The following is a 25326-nucleotide window of genomic DNA, read 5'->3' on the forward strand; positions in this document are numbered from 1 at the left end:
TTTATTAGCGCAGCCTGATAAACTGAGAGGAGGCTGGCCAGATTGGACAGCCTAACTGCCTCTGTAGCCGCCGAATAGCCCTTCTTGAGGTGCACCTCGGTGATCCTGCACTGCTTGTTAGGACAGGTGGGGTCTTTCACCAACCCAGAGAGTGTTGGTGACTTCACCAACGCTGCGAACGCAGCGCCAACTGGCGGAAATGACGCCAGACCCGCTTCACTCGCACCTTGCATGGTAAAGGCAGCCGCCTTACGCGAGGTTGCCGGGGCGGAGGCTGGAGTCCCCCAAGTGGACTGCACCTCCTTAACAAAGTCTGGGAAGGCCGGAAGCGTCCTAGACTGCTGGCCCTGTGCCAAAGGCGACTCAAAAAGAGAGCGCCTAGGCTCTTCAGTGGCAGGCCATTCTAAGCCCAGGTGGCGAGTCGCCCGCTCTACTAGGGACCATAAAGAGTCATCCACGCCTACCTCCATCTCAGACTCTGAGTGGTGGGACGTGAGCTCTGCCTCCACACTATCCTCTCCGTGGAGAGGCTCACCCTCTGATGCATCTCGAGAGATAGCATCCACGTCCCATGCGTCCTGTTGCGCAACTGGAACGGACAGGGGTTGTGGTAGGATGATCGGCTGGTTGACAGCCGGTCTGACTGGCTCCTCTGCGGCCCGAGCTGTGGCCAGGGACATGAGCAACGATTGCTGCCCCATCATAAGGTCCATAAACTGAGACATCTTACTAGTAAGCTCAGTTACACCACCTCGCCTGTCGCGACGAGGAGAACGGGAACGTCCTCTCCTTCGGGGCGATCTAGAGCGGGATCTCGAGATCTGACGGGGGCGTTCGCCGCGAGGAGAAGGGCCTCGCCTTACAGAAAGGCTGTGGGAGCGGTCTCTCTTACGCCTAACGTCAGGAGATCGTTGACCAGGGGTAACCTGGGAAGGCGAACTCCTGGAAAAAGGCAGCTTCGCTGGCGGGGAAGCCAAAGAAGGCTGCGGGGCTGAAAGGGTGTGTGACGACCCAGATGAAGGGGAGCGATCCCCGACTGCTCTCCTCGCCCTACGACGCAGAGTGCGCGTCTGAAAACTTGCACATAACGTGCAAAAGGCTTTGTCTGCCAAAGCAGATGCCGCATGCTCCGGCCCCAGACAGGACACGCAGTCCTCATGCGGGTCATTAGCCGGTAACTTCGTCCCACAGGTGACACAGCGGTGAAATGACATGGTGCAGCACGTTGTATGCCCAAGCGTACCGTGCCAGTAATAGGAGCGCCGAGCGTTAAGCACTGAGCACCAAGCGAACAGCTTTAAGGTGCGTTGAGGCGCGTGCACCAAGCACTGAAGACAAACGTCGAGTGCGTGCACTAAGGCACTGAGCGTCGAGGTGCGTGCACCAAAGGTGCGTGCACCGAGCACCGAGCGTCGAGGTGCGTGCACCGAGGCACCGAGCACCGAGCGTCGAGGTACGTGCACCGAGGCACCGAGCGTCGAGGTGCGTGCACCAAGGCAACGAGCACCGAGCGTCGAGGTGCGTGCACCGAGGCACCGAGCACCGAGCGTCGAGGTGCGTGCACCGAGCACCGAGCGTCGAGGTGCCCGAGCGTCGAGGTGCGTGCACCGAGGCACCGAGCACCGAGCGTCGAGGTGCGTGCACCGAGGCACCGAGCACCGAGCGTCGAGGTGCGTGCACCGAGGCACCGAGCGTCGAGGTGCGTGCACCGAGCACCGAGCGTCGAGGTGCGTGCACCGAGGCACCGAGCACCGAGCGTCGAGGTGCGTGCACCGAGGCACCGAGCGTCGAGGTGCGTGCACCGAGGCACCGAGCACCGAGCGTCGAGGTGCGTGCACCGAGGCACCGAGCACCGAGCGTCGAGGTGCGTGCACCGAGGCACCGAGCGTCGAGGTGCGTGCACCGAGCACCGAGCGTCGAGGTGCGTGCACCGAGGCACCGAGCACCGAGCGTCGAGGTGCGTGCACCGAGGCACCGAGCGTCGAGGTGCGTGCACCGAGGCACCGAGCACCGAGCGTCGAGGTGCGTGCACCGAGGCACCGAGGCACCGAGCGTCGAGGTGCGTGCACCGAGCACCGAGCGTCGAGGTGCGTGCACCGAGGCACCGAGCACCGAGCGTCGAGGTGCGTGCACAGGTGAGTTGCGTGCACTGAGCCCAAGCACTACGCGCCGAAGCGCTACACCAGGCGCCTAAGCGCTGACACCGAAAGCGCCGGAGCGCGTGTACTGCACCAGACGATCCACGTCAGCTGACCCGCAAAGCGGAGACGCTATGTGCTCTAGTACTGTGTCTGAGTCTCGAAAGACAAGGTGTTGTGCTGCTTATAAGGGCAACAGTTAATGCACTTGGTGGTCGTCTTCCTTAGTACTGTATGGGAAAAAAACTTTTTTTTTTTTTTTTTTTTTGTTTGTTTTGTTTTGTTTGGACGCTGCAGCAGACACTACGTATAGTGTAGAACAGTGGGGCTATACTCAATAGCAGCCACGTGGCGGTAGAATGCGCCGCGGTGGGGGGGGAGACTGCAATGCAGGTCTGCACGCACACACACACACACACGCGGTCTAGCCTAAGCAAGACCGAGGCTGCAAAAATGCGCGTGGCCTAAGGCCAACGCAACACGCGTCCCAAACAATATACAAAAAAGAATATATATAACAATATATATACACACAAAAAACCCAAATAATAAATATAATATAATTATATATTATAATAACAAAGAAAAGGAAGACGGGAGACCACGAAGACGCGATGCCGAAGCAAAGCGAAAGGAAAAATATATATATATTAACAAGAATATATAAATCCTAAAACACAGTAACTGAAATAAACTCAGAGAAGGGGTAATTAACCAGCTTCTCAAGCGTAAAGCTTATCGAGTACAATCAGTTAACAAGCTCGCTCTGTTATCTACCTACCGTACCAAGGCTGAAGACAAAAGAGGAAGTGCATCCCCACGCGCGCAGTTAAGTAAGCTCCCAGGGGGGCGGGCTTACACTGCAGCTGGCGTGGGGGCCTATCGGCAGCTTTGCTATAAAAGCTCAGCCTACCGGTGCTGCCTGACGGCAATATCTCATGTTGATGGTTATTTTCGACTTGAAAGGGAAGCAAGTTTTCTTCCAGGACAACCTTGTACTTGGCTTGATTCATTCATGTATTTCTGGCAGACTGAGGCAGAATCATGGCTTTGAAACTGGCTATGAAGCTGTACGCAAAATTGAGATGGATTTACAGTGGGAGGTGGTACACTGGAAAAAGCAGACAACATTGGACAATTTCTTATTTATAAATTGTGTTCTTTAGAACTGATTGTAAGTACAACACACATCAGTTTATGCTTGCTTTACTCATTGTAAGGACAACTGTAGTACATTGTTGTGTAGTACTATTTAAGACTACTCCATTTTTTGTTTTATACACGCGTGAAGTAAACAGTTCTATGTTTGGGTACTTCGTGTTTCTCATGTTAATTTTATAACACTGTAACATTTAAAACACATGTATTTCAGTGCCATACTTGTACAACTAGAGTATATATCGCGCCATAAACACACTTGAAAACGGGGGCTTTTTGCTTATTGGCAACTTTCGGTTAATGACAACTTTTTGCTAGGAACCGAGAGGTTGTTAGTAAGTGGCATCCACTGTGTATGTGTGTATATATATATATATATATATATATATACAGACGTGCTCAAATTTGTTGGTACCCCTCCACAAAAAATGAAGAATGCACAATTTTCTCTGAAATAACTTGAAACTGACAAAAGTAATTGGCATCCACCATTGTTTATTCCATATTTAATAGAAATCAGACTTTGCTTTTGATTTTTTATTCAACATAATATTGTAAATAATAAAACAAATGAAAATGGCATGGACAAAAATGATGGGACCGCTAACCTAATATTCTGTTGCACAACCTTTAGAGGCAATCACTGCAATCAAATGTTTTCTGTAGCTCTCAATGAGACTTCTGCACCTGTTAACAGGTAGTTTGGCCCACTCTTCCTGAGCAAACTGCTCCAGCTGTCTCAGGTTTGATGGGTGCCTTCTCCAGACTGCAAGTTTCAGCTCTTTCCATAGATGTTCGATACGATTCAGATCAGGACTCATAGAAGGCCACTTCAGAATAGTCCAATGTTTTGTTCTTATCCATTCTTGGGTGCTTTTAGCTGTGTGTTTTGGGTCATTATCCTGTTGGAGGACCCATGACCTGCGACTGAGACAAAGCTTTCTGACACTGGGCAGTACGTTTCGCTCCAGAATGCCTTGATAGTCTTGAGATTTCATTGTGCCCTGCACAGATTCAAGGCACCCTGTGCCAGGCGCAGCAAAGCAGCCCCAAAACATAACTGAGCCTCCTCCATGTTTCACTGTAGGTATGGTGTTCTTTTCTTTGAAAGCTTCATTTTTTCGTCTGTGAACATAGAGCTGATGTGACTTGCCAAAAAGCTCCAGTTTTGACTCATCTGTCCAAAGGACATTCTCCCAGAAGGATTGTGGCTTGTCAATATGCATTTTAGCAAATTCCAGTCTTGCTTTTTTATGTTTTCTTTCAAAAGTGGAGTCCTCCTGGGTCTTCTTCCATGGAGCCCACTTTCGCTCAAAAAGCGACGGATGGTGCGATCAGAAACTGACGTACCTTCACCTTGGAGTTCAGCTTGTATCTCTTTGGCAGTTATCCTTGGTTCTTTTTCTACCATTCGCACTATCCTTCTGTTCAATCTGGGGTCGATTTTCCTTTTGCGGCCGCGCCCAGGGAGGTTGGCTACAGTTCCATGGACCTTAAACTTCTTAATAATATTTGCAACTGTTGTCACAGGAACATCAAGCTGCTTGGAGATGGTCTTGTAGCCTTTACCTTTACCATGCTTGTCTATTATTTTCTTTCTGATCTCCTCAGACAACTCTCTCCTTTGCTTTCTCTGGTCCATGTTCAGTGTGGTGCACACAGTGATACCAAACAGCACAGTGACTACTTTTCTCCATTTAAATAGGCTGAATGACTGATTACAAGACTGGAGACATGTGTGATACTAATTAAAGAAACTAATTAGTTTGAAATATCACTATAATCCAATTATTTATTATCTTTTCTAAGGGGTACCAACAAATGTGTCCAGGCCATTTTAGAATATCTTTGTAGAATAAGCAATAATTCATCTCTTTTCACAGCTTCTTTGCTTTATTCTATGACATACCAAAGGCATGCAAGTATACATGATAAAATAGCTTTTAATTTGATCACTTTTCAGGAGGAATAAAGCATTATTTCAATGAGCTGTAAGGGTACCAACAAATTTGAGCACGTCTGTATATATATATATATATATATATATATATATATATATATATATATATATATAAAGGTTTAAAAAAAGCCAATGAAGGAATTACGACTGTAGGACCAACCCGTGGTAATAACAGTCACTGCTACATACAGTACACGCTGCTACGCAGAATTCCGTAATGTGAACTTTCTAGTGCCTGCTATAGGCCACCTTTTGTTCGCTAGTTTCTATTTTTGTTATTCTGGTAAACCAATAAAATTGCACAAAAGGGGCTGTGACAGGAATGGCTGAGGGTCTGACGTCACGGCAGAAGCAGGGACAACAAAACAAAAAGGTATTGGGTAGTGGCGCGGGCGCCGTTTTATTTAATGAATCCAAAAAAATAAATAAAATATTCAAACAGAAAACACTCGCTCACAGAGCAAAATAAATAATTAAACAAAAAGAAATCACCAACACAAAAACACAGGTCAGGCTGGGCAGATCGCCGTCACTGTTCCTGTTTACTGTTAGTTTCGTTTTAATCCTCTCGCTCTCCGTCTCTCTACTCCAAACACCCACCCTGAACTGGAGAGCTGCAGGCTTTTTATATTCAGGTGACCATCTCCCGATTAGCAACTAAATTAATCACTTAATTAATTCGGGAGATGGCCACCTTCTGCACGAGTATTTTTCATTACACCTGGCAGAGGACGAGCACCGATCTCGCCTCTGCCAGGACACGTTTTAAAAATAAACAAAACAATAACATACGGCGCTCGCCGTCATGTATACAATAATAAATCATAATAATGATACAAAATAACACAGGGGCAGAGGGGGACCCCGATCTAAAAGTAAACAAGCAATGTACAGGGCACCTCACCCTGTTACATATCCCCCCCCTTGTGCAATGCACACATGGCCCCAACGGCCACCTCCCCCCTCAGTCTCAAAGTCCCGGAAGAGGGGGAAAGCACAGTGTCCATGGGGGTGGCCATGGTGGGAGGTCCGGCACCTCAATTTTCCGTGGCCGGCAGCTCCCTCTTCAGGGGCTCCCGCCATACACTATCCTGCCGCGAAAGTGCGGCTGGGGGAGCTGGTCTCCTGACCTCCCCCCCCTTCTTTGTGGCCGGCCGTTCCCCTCCGTGGGGCTCCGGCCATAGTGTAGTGACCCCAGGCGAAGCAGGACCCCTGGCGATGCGGAGCGGCTGGCAACCCCAGGCGATGCGGAGCGGCTGGCAACCCCAGGCGATGCGGAGCGGCTGGCAACCCCAGGCGATGCGGAGCGGCTGGCAACCCCAGGCGATGCGGAGCGGCTGGCAACCCCAGGCGATGCCAGACAGACATCCTTGGGCGAAGCGAGGCTGGCATCCCCAGGCGATGCACGACAGGGCGGCAGCGGACCCTCAGGAGGCGACGGCGGCAGCGGACCCTCAGGAGGCGATTGCAGGAGGGGAGCCAGGACCAGCGTTGGGGCTAGGTTTGGCCCTCTTCTCAGCCGCTGCGACCCAGCGATTTTCCCCCTTGCTCGTTTTAGCAGCCTGTGCAAGGGCAGCTGCGGACCGCCAACCTTCTGTTTCGGTCCATCCTGTCGTAAAGGGAGAGGCAGCTCCTGCTCCTCTCCCTCGGGTGGTGGTGGTGAAGAAAGAGGCAGCTCCTGCTGCTCTCCCTCGGGTGGTGGTGGAAGCAGCTCCTGCTCCTCCCCTTCTGGCTGCGAAAGAGGCAGCTCCTGCTCCTCCCCTTCTGGCTGCGAAGGAGGCAGCTCCTGCTCCTCCCCTTCTGGCTGCGAAGGAGGCAGCTCCTGCTCCTCCCCTTCTGGCTGCGAAGGAGGCAGCTCCTGCTCCTCCCCTTCTGGCTGCGAAGGAGGCAGCTCCTGCTCCTCCCCTTCTGGCTGCGAAGGAGGCAGCTTTGAAACCAGCAGGCATGCTCCTTCTGCTGGTGGCGGAACCAGCAGGCATGCTCCCTCTGCTGGTGGCTTCGATGGAGGTGGAACCAGCAGGCACTCTCCCTCTGCTGGCGGAGGTGGAAGCGACATGCAGTCCTCCCACGGAGGTGGAGGCGGAACCAGCAGGAACTCTCCCTCTGCTGGCGGAGGTGGAAGCGACATGCAGTCCTCCCACGGAGGTGGAGGTGGAACCAGCAGGAACTCTCCCTCTGCTGGCAGGTACCTGGGCTGTGGACGCACCGACTCCCCCCTCTTGGGTGCAGGATGTTCGGGCTCCTCCCTTTCAGGCGCAGAACGTTCGGGCTCCTCCCTTTCAGGCGCAGGACGTTCGGGCTCCTCACTCTTGGGTGCTGGAGATGACCGGGTCTGGTCCACTGCCCAGAACCACTCTGCAGCGTCCCCCACCAGACCCTGGTTCCACGCCTCTTCAAACTGGGGGTCCCCGTAAGGGCAGTCTTCCCTGACGTGCCCAAACTCGCCACAGGCGCCGCACATAGGAGCCCCCTCCTTCCTCCACTGCTCCTGTTCAGCTGCCCAGTCCGGGGGTCCAAACTTAGTTGGCACCCTGGACCACCACCTCTTGTTCAGCTGCTGTGGTTGCTGTTGTGGCCGCTGTTGTTGGGGCGGTGGGAGCAGCAGTCTACCTCCCCCTGCTGGTTGTGGAGACTGAGGCGACCCCTGCTCCTGATGGACAGGGCAGCGGGCCACGTAGTGCTCACCTCCGCAGATGGGGCATAGTTGGGGTCGCTGTCCAAGGGGGTACCAGGGGCAGTTGGTCCTGGAATGCCCAGGCTCAGCGCAGCAGTAACACCCGGGCTGCTGTTGCTGCAGCTGCTGCTGTCTGCAGCTCATCCTTCTCCCTATCCTCCGTTTTCCTCCCATCCTTCTTCCTCCTTACTCTCCTTTCTCCCTCCAACCACAATCAAAAAACCGAAAAAAAAATGAAAAAGATGTAGTACCCTCTTCTGCCTGCGTCCTGGAGGCGCTGCGATCCCACGCAGGACACCACGTGTGACAGGAATGGCTGAGGGTCTGACGTCACGGCAGAAGCAGGGACAACAAAACAAAAAGGTATTGGGTAGTGGCGCGGGCGCCGTTTTATTTAATGAATCCAAAAAAATAAATAAAATATTCAAACAGAAAACACTCGCTCACAGAGCAAAATAAATAATTAAACAAAAAGAAATCACCAACACAAAAACACAGGTCAGGCTGGGCAGATCGCCGTCACTGTTCCTGTTTACTGTTAGTTTCGTTTTAATCCTCTCGCTCTCCGTCTCTCTACTCCAAACACCCACCCTGAACTGGAGAGCTGCAGGCTTTTTATATTCAGGTGACCATCTCCCGATTAGCAACTAAATTAATCACTTAATTAATTCGGGAGATGGCCACCTTCTGCACGAGTATTTTTCATTACACCTGGCAGAGGACGAGCACCGATCTCGCCTCTGCCAGGACACGTTTTAAAAATAAACAAAACAATAACATACGGCGCTCGCCGTCATGTATACAATAATAAATCATAATAATGATACAAAATAACACAGGGGCAGAGGGGGACCCCGATCTAAAAGTAAACAAGCAATGTACAGGGCACCTCACCCTGTTACAGGGGCTTAATTGTATTTATTTGTTTGTGTGATTCCCGCTTGTCTGGCTGGTGTTCTGGCTGTGTCGTCAAACTCCCAGAAAAGGGAGGATTACTGTAAGTAACACATTACAGATGCTAGTAGTACCATTAAAAAAAAAAGGTTTGTCACCAGTATAATGAACAATTTACTTTATCTTACCATATCTGGGATCTCCCAACTTGCACAGATTGTAGAACTTCTTTTCTGGCTTCTGGGGGTCCAGGGGCTCTACAAGGTGTGCATACGGGTTGCTCATGGTTTGAGGCATTCCTTTTTTTCACCTGAAGGAATTAGGAAACAAAAAATAATATCAAACCGTAGAGAACAATAACCGGATTAACTGCAGGTAAAAATATTATTACCATCAGCTTACTATATACCTCCACATTCACAAACCGTTAATATTCAATCTGGTTTACACAAAGCAGAACTGAATTCAAACCATGAATAAAATCTGGTTGCTTAGAAACAAACATCTGCCATGTCTGTTATGCCATACACTAGGTGGATAATAAAACACTGCACCTTGAAAATTGCCACTGAAGTAGAAAACATGAGTGCACTGAAGATGCAGGTCGTCACATGTGAAATCTGTTGATTTTATACATATACCCACTGCCTACATATACTGGTAACAGGTATGGAAATAAGACCCCCATTGCACAGCTGTGTGATCCTTTCACGGCTGTACTAGGAGTTTAATCAGACACACCTGAGATTGTTACCTATACACTGGAGCTGTTCAAACTTGTATCAAAAGCTGGAATGGGTGAAACTGCTACGCATTAGCAGTTTCTCTTCGCAACATCTTATTTCCATAGCTGGTACAATTTACAGCAGGTAAAGATGCATGCACTGGTATGGCACTGCAACACAGCTGCAGCCAATGAAAACACAGAGAAATCCTGGAGGAAAACCTGCTGAAGTCTGCAACATACCTGGTTGTACTTTTAATGGTCAGTGCAAATGTTAATGTTCTCCTCAAAGTACTACTATACATGCTCTATTTCACAGCCTCTTATATTATTTTTTGCTTTGGTGCTGCAATTCTTGTAAACATGCAAACAAACCAGAGACCATGAGTGTCGCCTCTGTATTAATGAAACACGCAGTTCCTATTCGGTCCCTATTTAACTTAAAACTCTTGATAAACTGCCAGAATCTCCAACTGTGGTACGTGCCACTTTGAAAGCTGCGTGATCACAGATAGCAAGAGGTCATCCGGGAAAAGAAGATTTTTATAGCATAGTTTATTTTGGGATGTTGTGAATGAAAATAAAAATCTAAAATGAGAAGGAAAAGATCCAGAATAAAAAAAGAGAGTCCTTTGTAGAACAAACTGTACAGTAGGTTAGTCTCACTTATTATTATTATTATTTATTTCTTAGCAGACGCCCTTATCCAGGGCGACTTACAATTGTTACAAGATATCACAAGATATCACAATACATACAATTACCCATTTATACAGTTGGGTTTTTACTGGAGCAATCTAGGTAAAGTACCTTGCTCAGGGGTACAGCAGCAGTGTCCCCCACTGGGGATTGAACCCACGACCCTCCGGTCAAGAGTCCAGAGCCCTAACCACTACTCCACACTGCTGCCCTCACTGCCACACATTCATGTTAATTGCCTTTGAAAAGAGAACAGATAAAACAGTTTGGTGACAGCCTTATTTCTTCATACAGTCGCATGTAAAATAGTGTCTCAAATTAAAATAATAATTTGTATAAAACAATTACTTTTGACCCCCCACGTTTTGTCAAAACCAAATACAGCCCTCCTCCCCCTTAAAGGCTGTAGTCAGCAGCTTTATAACAAGAATACAAGTGCTAAGTGTAATGGCATCATGGGGCAAACAGAAGCCATGAACAAACCCATCTTTTCCAAGTGAGGCTTTGCATTAATGTCTAACACATCGGCTATTACCTCCAGCTCAGGGCACCCGTCGCCACAAATAAATTATCCATCAGGATATTTTGAATTTGTTTTTAGTTTTTTCTGGACTGGATCAGTTAGACTGCTTGAAATGTATTCCCAGGGATTGAAATAGGACTTCCATTGTGTAGCAGTCTGATCCATTCCTGGTTTTACCATTCCGAGTTTAACAGAACACATCTGAGCTTGTTACCTATACACTGGGGCTGATCAAGCTTGTAGTAAAACCTGGAATGGGTGAAATTGTTATGCAATATCAGTCTTATTTCCATCCCTGTATAATGCAGGTTTCCAATCTCATTAGACTCATAGGATAAAGACCATTGTAGTCAGAACCGGATTAGCCGAGACGGAGAAATGGTGAACGTACTACCAAGGAGATCACTACTACACAGGCATTGCCAATGTTCCAGTTTGCTTATCGTTTAATAATGTTATCTGTCAGGGTACACTGGGCGCCATTTTCCAATGTACTGCAATAAAGCATGACTTACTTAATTTAGTAAGGAATAAAAAAGTTATAACAACACTTGATTACAATATTTTAACTTCAATGCCTGGGCATTTACAACACTTCCTTATAAGGGGAAGTGGAATAGCCAGCTCAGTAATCCTACCCCACAGAACTAGTTTGCCACTGCAATACATTTCTCTATGAGGAAACTATGCAGTACTGCTTAGGAATGGGGATTTCGAACAGTTTCCTATTCGAATACACAGGGGCCAACATCTTCGTCTATTCGAATACCCGAAATAAAGAATAAAAGGCAAACACGTAAGTGTACTACAGCAGACAGCATAAAATGTGTAAGCCGCTAAAGTTCACTCTTCGGAGGAGCTGGCCGGGTTCACAAAGTGTACAATGTCCAAGACGAGATTTCTTTCAAGTTACTTGGTTTATTCAATAACCTGTAAATAACTCAAAACGAGGAACATACCTGGTTGTACTTTTAATGGTCAGTGCAAATGCTGATGTTACTCCATCCATTAACAGGAAGTCAACAGTAGATGTTTTACATTGTACTGCAGTCCACAGAGTTAAAAGTACTTCCATGCTGTCTCCTCATGAGTCATTGCGATGTTCTGCTTATCATTTAGTATGTCGTTATATTCATCATAAAGCTAAATTAAACTTTCTAATTTCAATGTTACTAAAGATAAGCTTCCTTTTCAGCACTTGCTATATCCATTTGTTTACAAATTTAAAGTTTGCCGGTGCCGTGCTCCCGGAAGCTGTTTCACGGTTGCCTAGCAACAGCGGCTGTGTGCCATTAGGGGAACTCAAGTGGGGGATCTGTTAAAATTAGCTGAAAACAAGGCAACAAATTTGGCAACAATTTCCAAACAGAATATGTTTACTGTAGAATTTAGCTGTTACAAGCATTGCATGATTAATTAGGGTCCTTACGTCTAATATGCCAATCTCATTCACATGAATGCGCAGGGTTTAACACTGATTCTGAACATTTGTCAAGGGGCAGCATTAAAAAAAGACGCATTTGCTTCTACTAGTAGCTAATATATGTCTTTTTTGTGTACTCAAATATGTAATATGCTATTCAAATAGCGTCTGCTAAGAAATAAATAAATAAAATAGTTTTTTTTTATTTTGGTGTAATCGTGTATTCGACTACACTGACCCATTCCTAGTAACGCTACATATGGGGACACATGCAAACAGTTTGAATATTTAAAGTTTCCGTCACTGTGTCTCTATTTAGAGGCTGGATCACACAAGGTACTGTCTACTGTAATTCCATGTGAAATGTAAAACTATGTCTTCTGTCAAGTTCTATGAAGTGCAGTAAAAACGTGTATTTACTGTCTGTATTCATTTTGATCACATAAAGAGGACAATTTAATACATGTGTAGTTTTTGTATTGATTGCAGAGCACTGGGAATCCATTTTTTGTATTACGGTATGTGGTTGGTTCAATGAGCCAATGATTTTCCACTTCTAAATACTGCCATTTCAAAAATCTTGAAAATTGTAAATCCTTGTTATTTAGTGTGCTTGACAAAATACAAAAAAAGACAATCTGAATAGAATCAGTCAATTGAATGGGAAGTTATCAAGCAAAATCATCCCCTAGGAATGGGCCAGTAGGTACCTACTAGCCTCCTAACCCCTAAATCTACCCTCTACCCTCTACCCCTAAACCTAATGTCTACCACTAACGTAATCTCTACCCCTAAACCTAACTGCGTCACTATTAAAGTAACTGTTACTGTTATTTCGCACCGCTTCTTTAGCACCCTCTAGCAGCTGCTACATCAGACGTCCATTAAAGCGCTTGATCCGGACCTACTGTACCTGTTGGGAGGCTAGTAGATACCAACTGGCCCATTCCAATGGGATGATTTTGCTTGACAACGTCCCATTGAAATCGACTGATGCTAATCAGATCGGGTGAAAAAACTCACCCATCTCGTTACCTTTCTTAAAAGAATGGATTACAGTGTGGCTTGTTTATTTTACTGTTTAACCAAAAATGTTTAATATACAACTGTTCATGAGCAGATAAGAAACTGAATACATGTTTACTGTGAATGTCACGTTCACTATTTGGCGGTGCCGCAAATCAGTTAACTTTGATATTTTATTCATCCAGGAGGAAGAAAATAAATCTGATAAACTGAGATGTTCCAGATCACCAACACTGGATGTATGCCCACAACACAACAAAGCCTCTATCATGTAGTATACTGGAAAGTGGCCACACATTTATGGATAGTGTTACTGGCAAACAAATTCTGCCTTTATATCTAGACTTACAATACCAATTATACCAACTAAATTGGAAGCTAAATTATGCTTTTTGGAATAAATATGCTAAATCTACTACTAGGCCAATTTATTAAAGTGTTAAGAGTATCACAGCATTTGTTAGGATTTATCACTACAAATATGTTTACTAATGACATTTCTTAAAAAAAAAAAAAAAAAAAAAACATCAAACAGGCAAATAGGATTGTGATGAGTCAAAGGGGTTTCGGTCTGTAATTCAGCCTCCCGACAGTAGAAGGCATCAAGCCAACTCGGGACTTCCCTTACCAAGTTATCGTGACCATGACGAAAGTCATCTTTATGAGGGGTGTCACCTTGGTGAGGGGCGGAAGTGCGAGTATGTAAATCCCGGCCACTTGAGTCAAGTGAGTTGTAAGGACACTTGTCAGTTTGGGATTGGTGTTCCACTGACTACAAGGGCGGGGATTTGCTACTAAAGGGAACGTGCTACTGTGTTCGGGGTTTGTCCTTGAAAGCATAGGCGGGGTTACTGGGCCTGAGGGAGACACTAAACGTTGGCTTGGTTTGTTTATTTTTTTTGCACGGTGTTGGAATACGCAATAACGTCTTTTTTCTGTTTTTATCCCTTCTATGTCCGGGATATCGTGAAGAGGACAGGATATTACGAACCCTCCTTTCTGTTGTTATTTATTCCAGCACCCCCTCCCTCACGCCACTTTTTTTTTTTTTTATCGTGTAGCTAATAATATTAATAAAACAAAATATTTGGTTGCACGTAAATTGCTGTCTGGACATTCCATTATTACTCACACGTGGTGTCATTGTAGGAGATGGAGCCAGCTACAGTCTTGGCAATGTTTAGGGAGCAGGAGGAGAGGCGAGAGGAGAGAGAAACGCGGTGCCAGGAACAGCTCGCCCAGTTCTTTGGACAGCTGCTGTAGAAGATTTCAACACCTCCATCAACATCGGAGACAGCGGTTGCCCGGATGTTTGCAGCTCAACCTAAATTGCAGAAGATGACTCCGGAAGATGATCCCGAGGCTTTCTTAATCACCTTTGAGAGAGTGGCGGAAGCAGCAATGTGGCCTAAAGAACACTGGGCTATGAAATTAGCACCTTGTTTGACAGGGGAGGCACAGGCTGCTTACAGAGCTTTGATGGCCATAGAAGCAACAAACTATGACAAAGTGAAGGAAGCCATTCTCTCACGTCTCGGGATCACGGAGGAAACATACCGGCGCCGCTTCCGGGAATACCAGCTGTCCAAGGGGATGCGGCCCCGGGTCACGGGACAGTATCTTATGGATCAGTGCACCCGGTGGCTGCAGCCGGAAGAACACACACCCCAAGAACTGGTGCAGAAGATCGTGATAGAGCAGTTCACGTCTATACTACCGCCAGGAAATCGAGAGTGGATTAAAAGGAATCGACCTACCACTCTCGAGGATGCCATCATCCTGGCAGAGGCATATGAAGACGCGAACGAAGGCGCCGTCTCAGACGCCACTCCTGCCCCTAAACCAACTAGGACCAACCAGTCAATAAAGCCCAGAGGGGGTAACCAGACCTTTCGACCATGGAGGCCGAGGTTAGCCCCATCTTGGGCGAGAGAAAACCCCCCTGACCTGTCGGTCATTGACTCGCAGGACAGACAGACTCCGTTGGTGCCTCCTACCCCAGTGTGTTATCGGTGTAATGAGCCCGGACATATTGCCAGGAATTGTCCGATAATGGAGGTGGACATGGCTAAAAGATCCTGGTCAGCAGTAACAGGTAAGAACACTGGGGAATGTCGGGAGTGCCCTTATCAATTAAGAGTACAGGTCTGGGATAAGAGTACTTACGCATTTGCGGACTCTGGGTGTGCACAAACATTAATTCGACAAGCTCTCTTGGATGGGGTATCCTGGGAACCACAGGGTGAAGTGGCTAACTCCTGTATCCATGGAGAAACTCGGGTTTATCCCACCACTAAAGTTAGACTTACTGTAGGTGATTATTCAGCTTACGTTAAAGTGGCTGTAGCGCAATGTTTACCATACCCTGTTCTCCTGGGAAGAGACTGGCCATTTTTTGATCGTATTTTAGGTCGGGAAATGGTCTTAGTTTCTACCAGGGGACAATCTAAGCAACGGGAGAAAACAATTGGCGAAATTTTTCCGTTGCAATCCGACCTGTTTAACCCTAAAATCCGCTCAAGAAAAACAAAAAGAGAGCGCCGGGTGGAAAAATATGAGGGAACTCTGAGATGACAAGGGGAGGGGTGTGACTCAAAGGTAAACCAATCTCGTAAACGGCAGGGTAAGGGAGTAGGTGTTCAGTGTGACCGGGGCTGCGAGGTTACTGATGTGGAAGGTCACATAATAAAAGACACTCCTCTCAGTGTACCTAACCATTGGGACCGAGATATTGACCTGGGATATGAACAACAAAATGATCCCACGTTACAATATGCTTGGAAACAGGTTAGATATGTTGAGGGGAAGGATATGCAGGAAGGACGACCAGTGATGTTTCCGCATTTTTCTGTATCTGGGCACTTATTATATAGAATAACCCAGGCTCCTGGGACGGGCCAGCTCGTAAAACAGTTATTGGTTCCTGGGCCTTTTCAGTCGGAAGTCATGAGATTAGCTCATGATATCCCATTTTCAGGTCATTTAAAAACTGAAAAGACCCAGGAACGAATTCTGGCCCGGTTTTATTGGCCAGGGGTTTATGGTCTTGTGCGGAAGTATGTATCTGAGTGTGCTGAATGTCAATTAGCTGCCCCTAAGTCAGTTCGCCCCACACCTCTGGTCCCACTGCCAATTATTGGGGCACCGTTTGAAAGGATTGGTGTAGATTTGGTAGGCCCTCTGGAGGGAACAGAGTCAGGATATCGGTATATTTTCGTAGTAGTGGACTACGCAACATGATATCCAGAAGCTGTTCCCTTACGCTCTATGAATGGAGAAATTGTAGCAAATTAATTGGTAAAAATATTCTCTAGGGTGGGAATCCCGAAAGAAATTCTCACTGATCAGGGCACTAATTTTATGTCTGGTTGTATTCAGCAACTATACAAATTATTGAAAATCTGTTCAATTCAAACCTCAGTTTTTCATCCTCAAACGGATGGGCTTGTTGAACGATTTAATCAGACTTTGAAAAGTATGCTGCGTCGCTTTGTAGATCAAGAAAAACGCAATTGGGCCAAACTGCTTCCCTACTTGCTCTTTGCAGTTCGTGAGATACCACAATCTTCAACTGGGTTTTCTCCGTTTGAGCTCTTGTACGGTCGGCAGCCGCGGGGTATCTTGGATCTCATAAGAGAAGGTTGGGAAGAACAGTCAAAAGAGTCTGAAAATATAGTGAAATATGTGTTACAGTTACGTGATCGCTTAGAATTGGTCGGTCGATTGGCGCATGACAATCTCAAAGCAGCACAGCAGAAGCAGCAGCAAAGCTAAAATAAAAATGCAAGAATTAGGAACTTTCGACCTGGAGACAAAGTGTTGTTGTTGTTTCCCTCATCGGAATTTAAGTTATTTGCTAAATCGCAAGGTCCCTTTGAGGTTATTCGAGCGGTTGGAAAAGTTAATTATGAGATCCGACAACCTGGGCGTCGGAAAGAAAATCAAATTTATCATGTTAATCTCCTCAAACTGTGGAAAGAACGGGAGGTCCATTTTATATCTCCCACACAGCAGGCAGAGGACTTTGGACCCTCAATTGAGCCAGTGTCAGTAATTGAGGTCCCGATGGGGGAACAATTAACTCCTGATCAGCGCAGAGGTAAGCAATCTAATCAATATGTTCAGTGATGTGTTTTCTAACGTGCCTGGAAGAACACATTTGATTGAACATGCTATTATCACTCCGCCAGATCTGAGAGTTAGACAGAGACCGTATCGCATTCCAGAAAGTCGGAGAGATTCTGTTCGGAGGGAGGTGGAGTGTATGTTGAAACTTGGGGTAACTCAACCTTCCCGAAGCGACTGGTGTAGCCCAATTGTACCAGTAGACAAGCCAGATGGGTCACTATGGTTATGTATCGACTTTAGGAGGGTGAATGCTATCTCTAAGTTTGATGCATATCCCATGCCTCGGGTAGATGAACTCTTAGACAAGCTGGGGCGAGCTCGGTTTATTTCAACTTTGGATCTGACGAAAGGATACTGGCAGATTCCATTAACGAAAGCCTCTCGTGAGAAAACGGCATTTTCAACCCCAGATGGTCTTTTTCAATTTTGTACTATGCCGTTCAGACTTCATGGAGCTCCTGCTACTTTCCAGAGACTGATGGACAGGGTATTACAACCTCATCGAGAGTATGCAGCTGCATATATCGATGATGTAGTCATTTATAGTTCATCCTGGAGAGAACATTTGAATAGATTAGAAGCTGTCTTACAGTCTCTGAGGAAGGCGGGGCTCACAGTGAACATGGCAAAGTGTGCTATTGGAAAAGAAGAAACTAAATATTTAGGTTTCATAATGGGTAAGGGTAGAGTGAAACCGCTGGTTTCAAAAGTCCAGGCTCTGTTGGATTCACCGGTACCTACCACGAAAGCCCAAGTGAGATCATTGTTGGGGTTGGCTGGTTATTACCGCCGCTTTATTCCATACTTTTTCACTATAGCCGCCCCTCTCACTGATCTCACTAAAAAGAACGCTCCAAATAAAATTAAGTGGAGTGCAGAGTGTCAGACGGCTTTTGAATCTATTTAAACTAACTTGAGTCAGGCCCCAGCATTAGTAAGCCCGGATTTCAGCCGAGAGTTCATCCTTCAGACCGATGCATCGCAGACTGGTCTGAGGGCGGTTCTGTCCCAGGAAAGAGATGGTATAGAACACCCGATATTATATATTAGTCGGAAGTTACTGCCCAGAAAACGAAGATATTCGGTAATTGAAAAAGAATGCCTGGCAGTAAAGTGCGCGGTAGAGTCCTTAAAATACTATCTCCTGGGACGACCCTTTGTACTCAACCCAGATCACGCCCCTTTAAAGTGGTTAGACACAATGAAGAATTCAAACTCTAGGATTACGCGGTGGTACCTGGTGCTCCAAACCTTCGCCTTTCAAAGGAGTGGTTAGAGGTTTCCGAGTGTTCCTCCACTCTGAGGGGTGGGATATGTGATGAGTCAAAGGGGTTTTGGTCTGTAATTCAGCCTCCCGACAGTAGAAGGCATCAAGCCAACTCGGGACTTCCCTTACGAAGGTCTCGTGACCATGATGAAAGCCATCTTTATGAGGGGCGTCACCTTGGTGAGGGGCGGAAGTGCGAGTATGTAAATTCCGGCCACTTGAGTCAAGTGAGTTGTAAGGACACTTGTCAGTTTGGGATTGGTGTTCCACTGACTACAAGGGCGGGGCTTTGCATACTAAAGGGAACGTGCTACTGTGTTTGGGGTTGGTCCTTGAAAGCATAGGCAGGGTTACTGGGCCTGAGGGAGACACTAAACGTTGGCTTGGTTTGTTCATTTTTTTTGCACGGTGTTGGAATACGCAATAACGTCTTTTTTCTGTTTTTATCCCTTCTATGTCCGGGATATCGTGAAGAGGACTGAGGATATTACGAACCCTTCTTTCTGTTGTTATTTATTCCAGCACCCCCCTCCCTCCCTCATTCTTTTTCGTTTTTTTTTATCGTGTAGCTAATAATATTAATAAAACAAAATATTTGGTTGCACGTAAATTGCTGTCTGGACATTCCATTATTACTCACACACCTCACAAGGATATTATGATAAGAAGCTGTCTGAATTTATCAAAAAGAGATTTAGGGAATAACACACTTTACATAAATAGTGTATGGCTATGCTACTGTTCTTTTAAAGTGTCATCCGCAGTCTCAGATTCCACTAAAGAGTGCACCCAGACTAGAGTACATGAAAAGGTACTGGATTATCAAGAGAACTGAAATCCCTCAAATATGACCTATTTAGTTGCCCGTCTGATACAGCTATTGTCAAACCTGCTTGCAATGACTGTTCAAGAGACCAGCTAAAATAATTTTTGCTGTACTTTATGGTGATGACACTGGCTGTACATGTGAAATATATACTCAGCCTTCTCATTTCCAGCCGACGGCCAGCTAAATTGCCGTCTACTTTGCCAGATAAGCAGATAAAGTGCTCCTGTCTATAATGTTCTGCGGACCTGGTTGGAACCAAGCTGCAGCAGCTACACAGACAGACAGACGCACACGACACATACTGAAAGTGAACACAGAATACAACTATTTACAAGCAAATCCCGCCCCCCAGCAGTTCAATGCAGCACCAAAACGTCCCATTCATAAGTCCTGCTGGACCCGACGCTACACTGCCCCCCGCTTAAACACTTCCCGGCCCGGGAAGAACCTGCTTCAGTCCAGTAGTGGAGGGTTTTGAGAGCGATGCAATCATCTGAAGGCCATGCGATGTAACCCTGGGGACCGTAGGCCACCCTGGTGGTTGACATACGCCACCACTGTCGTGTTGTCCATCCGGATCAACACGTGTACCGCTCAGCAGCGGAAGGAAGTGGTGGAGAGCAAGGGGGACCGCTTGCAACTCCAGCATGTTTATGTGCAGGGATTTCCAGCAGTCCGGCCAGGATCCACGTACTCCTCTGCCTTCCCAGACCACCCCCCAACCCAAGTTGGAGGCATCTGTCGTCACCACTTTGCGGTTTAACACTACTCCCATTCGCACACCTTCGCGCAGGTGAGAGGTCATCCGCCACCAACGTAGAGCTGCCGAGCATGCGTGAGACACAGTCAGCTGACGGTCTCTGTCACGTTTGGTGTTGAGGTGGAACGGATTGAGCCACGCTTGTAGCGGGCGCATGCGAAGCAGACCCAGCTGAATGGCCAATATGGCCTCGGCCATCAGACCCAATAGTTTCTGGCACAATAGGAGGGTGACTTACAATCCCTGTTGAAACAGGGAGAGGCAACCCTGGATAGCTGCAACTCTGTCGTCTGACAGGTATGCGCGCATCATACTGGAGTCCCGCTGGAGCCCAGCTGGAGCCCCAAATACGTTGTGCAGCTGTATAGTTGGCTCATCACTCGTGGCGACATGTTCTGACAAAATTGAGCTACAACAGTATTACATTGAAAGTCTTAAATATAATCTATGTTAATAACTTTTACCCTTGTCCAGGGTACTACATAAACATTAATGCGATTTCTACAGTAAGTAGTCGTACTATAATACAGATTAAAGCTAGTAAGCCGTGTACTGCAGTGTTTTGTGGCAGACTGCAACCACCAGCCAAAAAGGGAAGCTGCTCCAGATTTCCTAAAGTAGCTCATGCTAATCTTCTAAAGAAGTGGTATGTCGGTTTGTGCTAATCTGCATTAATACAATGAATAAGAAATATCCAAAACCATTTGTGTATGTAATTTGTACACCAAACTGATTTTCTGTTTCAACATTACTCTTTTCCATTTGAACTTGATATTTATGTACTAGACTTCTACTTTCAAGCTACGTTGTTCAAGAAAATGGAAATATATTATTTATTGTTATTTGTATTTATATGAATCAAGCAACAGTTAACAGAATTTAAAAAAATATTTAAAAAACGAAAGAAAGAAAATAATACAACTTACTGTAGAAATCGATTTAATGTTTACAGAAAATGCAACAGAAACAAACTTCTGAAAACTAAAATCAACAGTGTTCGAAATCACAGCTCTCGCAAGCGCATTTTTAAAAATGTTTTTATGCATTTATTAATGCACTTGCGCATTCTCAGACTCGGTAGTTAATGAGAAACAGCGACATGGGAAAGTATGTATACTCAGAATCTTGGAAGACTAAAAATAAATGTAAGGACTGGTTGGTTCCAAGAATTATTTTTAGAAAATTAAAATGTGTCTTTTTATAAAATGCAAAGGAACAAAATGGAATACAAGAAAAAACGGAACATACTACAGCTTATGGCTTATCTTTTCTGTATTCAGATTTACTACCAATTAATATTGCTTCTTATCGTCTTTAATTTAGAAATTGCTAAACATTGTTCTCTTCTGTCTCACTTGGTATTATAGTATCTATATAATGTGACATTGTTTGTTTTTGTGCCTGAAATATAATTTCTCTGTTTCATTGGTGTCTGGTTCTGTCTTTCTTTCACCACTTTTTTCTGTGTGTAATTATTACAAAACCAAACGGGTTGCTTAAATATGTGGACTTTACTTTGAAATTCACTGTGTGCTCAGACAAGTTTGTGGTTTTAAAATTCTAATATAAATACATTATTTTGTAATTACTTTTCATACACATAAGTGACTTTTACTTGCTCTTTGAATCCTAAATGCCTAAGATCATACAAAAATTAACAAAGTTATACACTTATTTTGAATTTTGGGTCCCTGTTAAGGCACATATTTAGGCCTGGGATATGCAGGATTTAGACCCCTGCAAAACCCTGAAATTCGATTTCGGTGGGGGGCGTTGCCACTTGCACCCGCGCTGGGGGAGGAACCCTATATCCCACTGCCTTCTACTCGGGATTTCTAGCCTCCTACTTTAAATGAAAATGAAAAGACTGCATACTGGGGTTCATCCACGGTCACCCGATCTTAAACAGATTAGAACTTTCATCCACCAATCAGGAAGATGCATTGCAGGTCACTAACACACACGGTAGTTGACCAAAGAACTTTCAGATTTAAATTTTTTATGTAAAAAAGTAAAATTGAAGGAAAGCAAAACATTAAGAAAGGTTAAATTAGCGATTAAACATTTTTAAACAACAAATACTAATCGCAATAAAATACTGATTTTTGTGTGTTACCTTGGTAGCTGATTAAGTTAGAAAACTAAATAAAATATTGCAATTTTTCTTCAATTGGTTTCACACCAGAAGATCTCAAACAAACTGCATTTTTTCTTCTAAGCGACTTCAAGTTCTGAAGCGACTTCAAGTTCTCAAAATGATATCTTCCTGTTAATGCTCAGACAGATGTTCATTATTAAACATGGAGGGTTCCACCCATGTAAAGCTTTTGATATTAGTACTATATACGTACATTGTGTTTATTCAACATCTGCAGGTAGAACGTCAGCATGAAAGCCTGATAATCAAAATTGTTCAGCAACACCAACGTTTTCGTGCTGCACTATGTGCAAGGAGGAGACGTTTTCAAAGACGACAGATGAAGAGGAACGCTTTACTTTTGCAATTTCTGTCGGCTGTTGCATTGCTAGTGGCATTATCCCGACATCTACGAGTTGTAAGCAGTCCCTATCAACCTTATCCGCCAGTTTATCAGCCTTTCTCGTCTCAATATGATTGTATTTTAATGACACATAAATGCAGAAAAAGTGTGTCAAGGCAGAAAGACCAATTATGCGAGAGACCAAGCTATTTATATATGTAACGTAAAAATAATAATGTAAAAATAATTATATGATAATATATACAGTGGGTTATGCATTACAACACCACCTGTTGGTTCGGGTTCTGTTGCATTGTGAATTCTAATGCAATTGCTTTTACACTGGACGACTGAGAGGGAAACGCATTACAATTCCCCCTCAATCGAGCCGAGACCACCCTTTCAGGTGAATTCTAGTCCTCTTCTTTGGTGCGCAGTCATGCAAAACTAATATTTTTGACATTTCACACCTGCACAAACGAACCGAACTTAGGTGTTAACTGAACTCTAGTGCAAATTATCCTCTCCAGGCAAACTAGGTGTGAAAGGGTTCTATTACTTAAATATATCTACCTTTGCTTCTTTTACTATGAAATACTATCCTGTTCTGACACAAATTACAGTGATTTACAATACATAATATGGTAAAAACAGTTCATCTATAGGTTAAAAAGTTATTTAGTCATTCAAACCAACAGTTTCTTGGTTTACACCCATATGCAACCATAAGACATAGCTTTAAAAGAAGAATAAAAGTCAATTATCATGTTCATGTAGAATGTGAGACAGACAGACCTGATTACAATGGTCCACATTCTGAAGGAGAACCCTATAAAATGCATTATTTTATATGACATTAGTAAACTGCCAATAATAACAATGCATAGCTAACCACAGATATTTCATTTCTTGAAATCTGACAATACCAACAACATCATATTTTAGATGCTTCTTACCAGTTACCAAGCACTTCTGTACAGCTGAACAATGATCTGCAGTAATGACAATTTCTGTATCGTCTAGACAGATACTGACTCTGAAGCAATCATCACGTGTTTTTCTATTTACTGTAATATCAATTTAATTGGCCTAAATCTCTCAGTGAGAGTCAGACGACTACACCCCTTCACCTTGAATGAAACCTTCAGCAGAAACCATTGGCTGCTTTTCTCTATCCATGCAAGTTTTGACATGCTTAGTGCCCCAAACTGTTTTAAAAATTAGTCTTTTCAGAAGAGTGTTTACCTTATGTTGAAAATAGTGAATGCGGGTAGTGTAGATTCTCCAAAAAAAATGTATCAGCATATCAAAATCATCTTATTATTTTCGAACCCTGAACATGTGCAGTTATTGTACATTACAAAATGGATTAGAGATTTCCTTTAACCCAATTAGTCAATACGAGGGCATTAATACCTGGTAATGAGTTCTTATTTCAAATACTGTGTTTTTTCACTTTTTAATTTGCTTCCCGAGATCAGCAAACTTTCTGTGCAGTTCGAAAGCCAATCCAATGAACACCGTTTTAATTCAATGACCGTCATGCAAGAGGAAACTTGCAGTAGTTTTTCAACAGATGCGGCTGGCTCTTACAACCATCCAGCCACCTCGTTGGTCTAGTATTATTATTATATATATCTGTAGTAAAACAAGACTAGAGGCCGTCTTCTGTAGCCAAACGTCAAAAAAAAAAAAAACTTATTAAACATAACACGTACAAAAAATATGAACAATATAATTTGAAGCTACCGCTTTAACTTTAACAAGGTATATGTTGCTATATAACTTTGAGGTATTACAAATCTGGTTATTGTTTACCTGGCTACTGTAGCTAAACGTAGACAGATTAGTTGTGGACTTTACCCGCAAAGCATGTCTGTTTTGTTCTACGTATGCACACGGTTTTCTATTGCCAAATCAGTAATAAAAAAAACTATGTATTATCGCTACTCTTGTCCCGTGGTGCACTAAAACTTGAGAATTGCTGTAGAATTCAAACTTCTGTCATTTCATTTGAAATGGAGATTTTTTTTAAGGAACATGATAAAGAAAGCCCTGTTGTATTTGCTATAAATTACTATGCTGTAGTTAAAAAAAAAAAAAAATAATTAAGTTCACAGACCTACGTTATTGTAAAATGAATCAATGAAAAAGCGCTGTCATTCTTGCACGTACACACACACACACACACACACACACATATATATATATATATATATATATATATATATATATATATATATATACACACATACACAGACGCGGTTATATATCTAAATCAGAAACGAATTTGTGAGTTAATGTATCTGTAACACTCAGGCCTACTCTTTATTTCAAGAGCAACCACAACTTATTATAACACACATTAATTGAAGAGGAGCAGGTTTGTAATTTCCTAGAAACAGGCATTATGCTTCGTGAAACTAGAAAGACCATAGCGTCCAATAACAGCGGTTTACTATTTCTTTTTTTAAACGTTTTCATGTTTAAAATAATCTCAAATTGTCAGCACTTACCAGCCAGCGTCTGCTTGTTTTCTATTAAGCTACTTTTGAGTGGTAAACGCAGTAATACGGTAAAGTGGCAAATAGAATATTTTAAAGGGGCAGTGTCCCATTCTCGAAGTTCTTGAACAATGTGCGG

At 44.5% G+C, this 25326-nt stretch overlaps 1 protein-coding gene across 2 annotated transcripts in view; it reads right to left on the reverse strand.

Moving 5' to 3' along the window:
- Positions 1-25288, reverse strand: part of aco1 (aconitase 1, soluble) — a 44405-nt gene extending 19117 nt beyond the window's left edge. Inside the window, exons 1-2 of one of the 2 annotated variants that reach the window (XM_034035511.3) lie at positions 25200-25288; positions 9013-9134 (exon numbers count right to left, since the gene is read on the reverse strand). In XM_034035511.3, the coding sequence (XP_033891402.1) occupies positions 9013-9121 (109 nt within the window). In that variant the 5' untranslated portion in view covers positions 9122-9134; positions 25200-25288. Of the gene's footprint in view, positions 1-9012; positions 9135-23639; positions 23736-25199 lie in introns of those variants that run through there. The other variant, XM_034035512.3, reaches the window with a different exon arrangement.
- Between the last annotated feature and the right edge of the window lie 38 nt (positions 25289-25326).

Source organism: Acipenser ruthenus, chromosome 1, assembly GCF_902713425.1.
Source record: "Acipenser ruthenus chromosome 1, fAciRut3.2 maternal haplotype, whole genome shotgun sequence".
NCBI lineage: Eukaryota > Metazoa > Chordata > Actinopteri > Acipenseriformes > Acipenseridae > Acipenser > Acipenser ruthenus.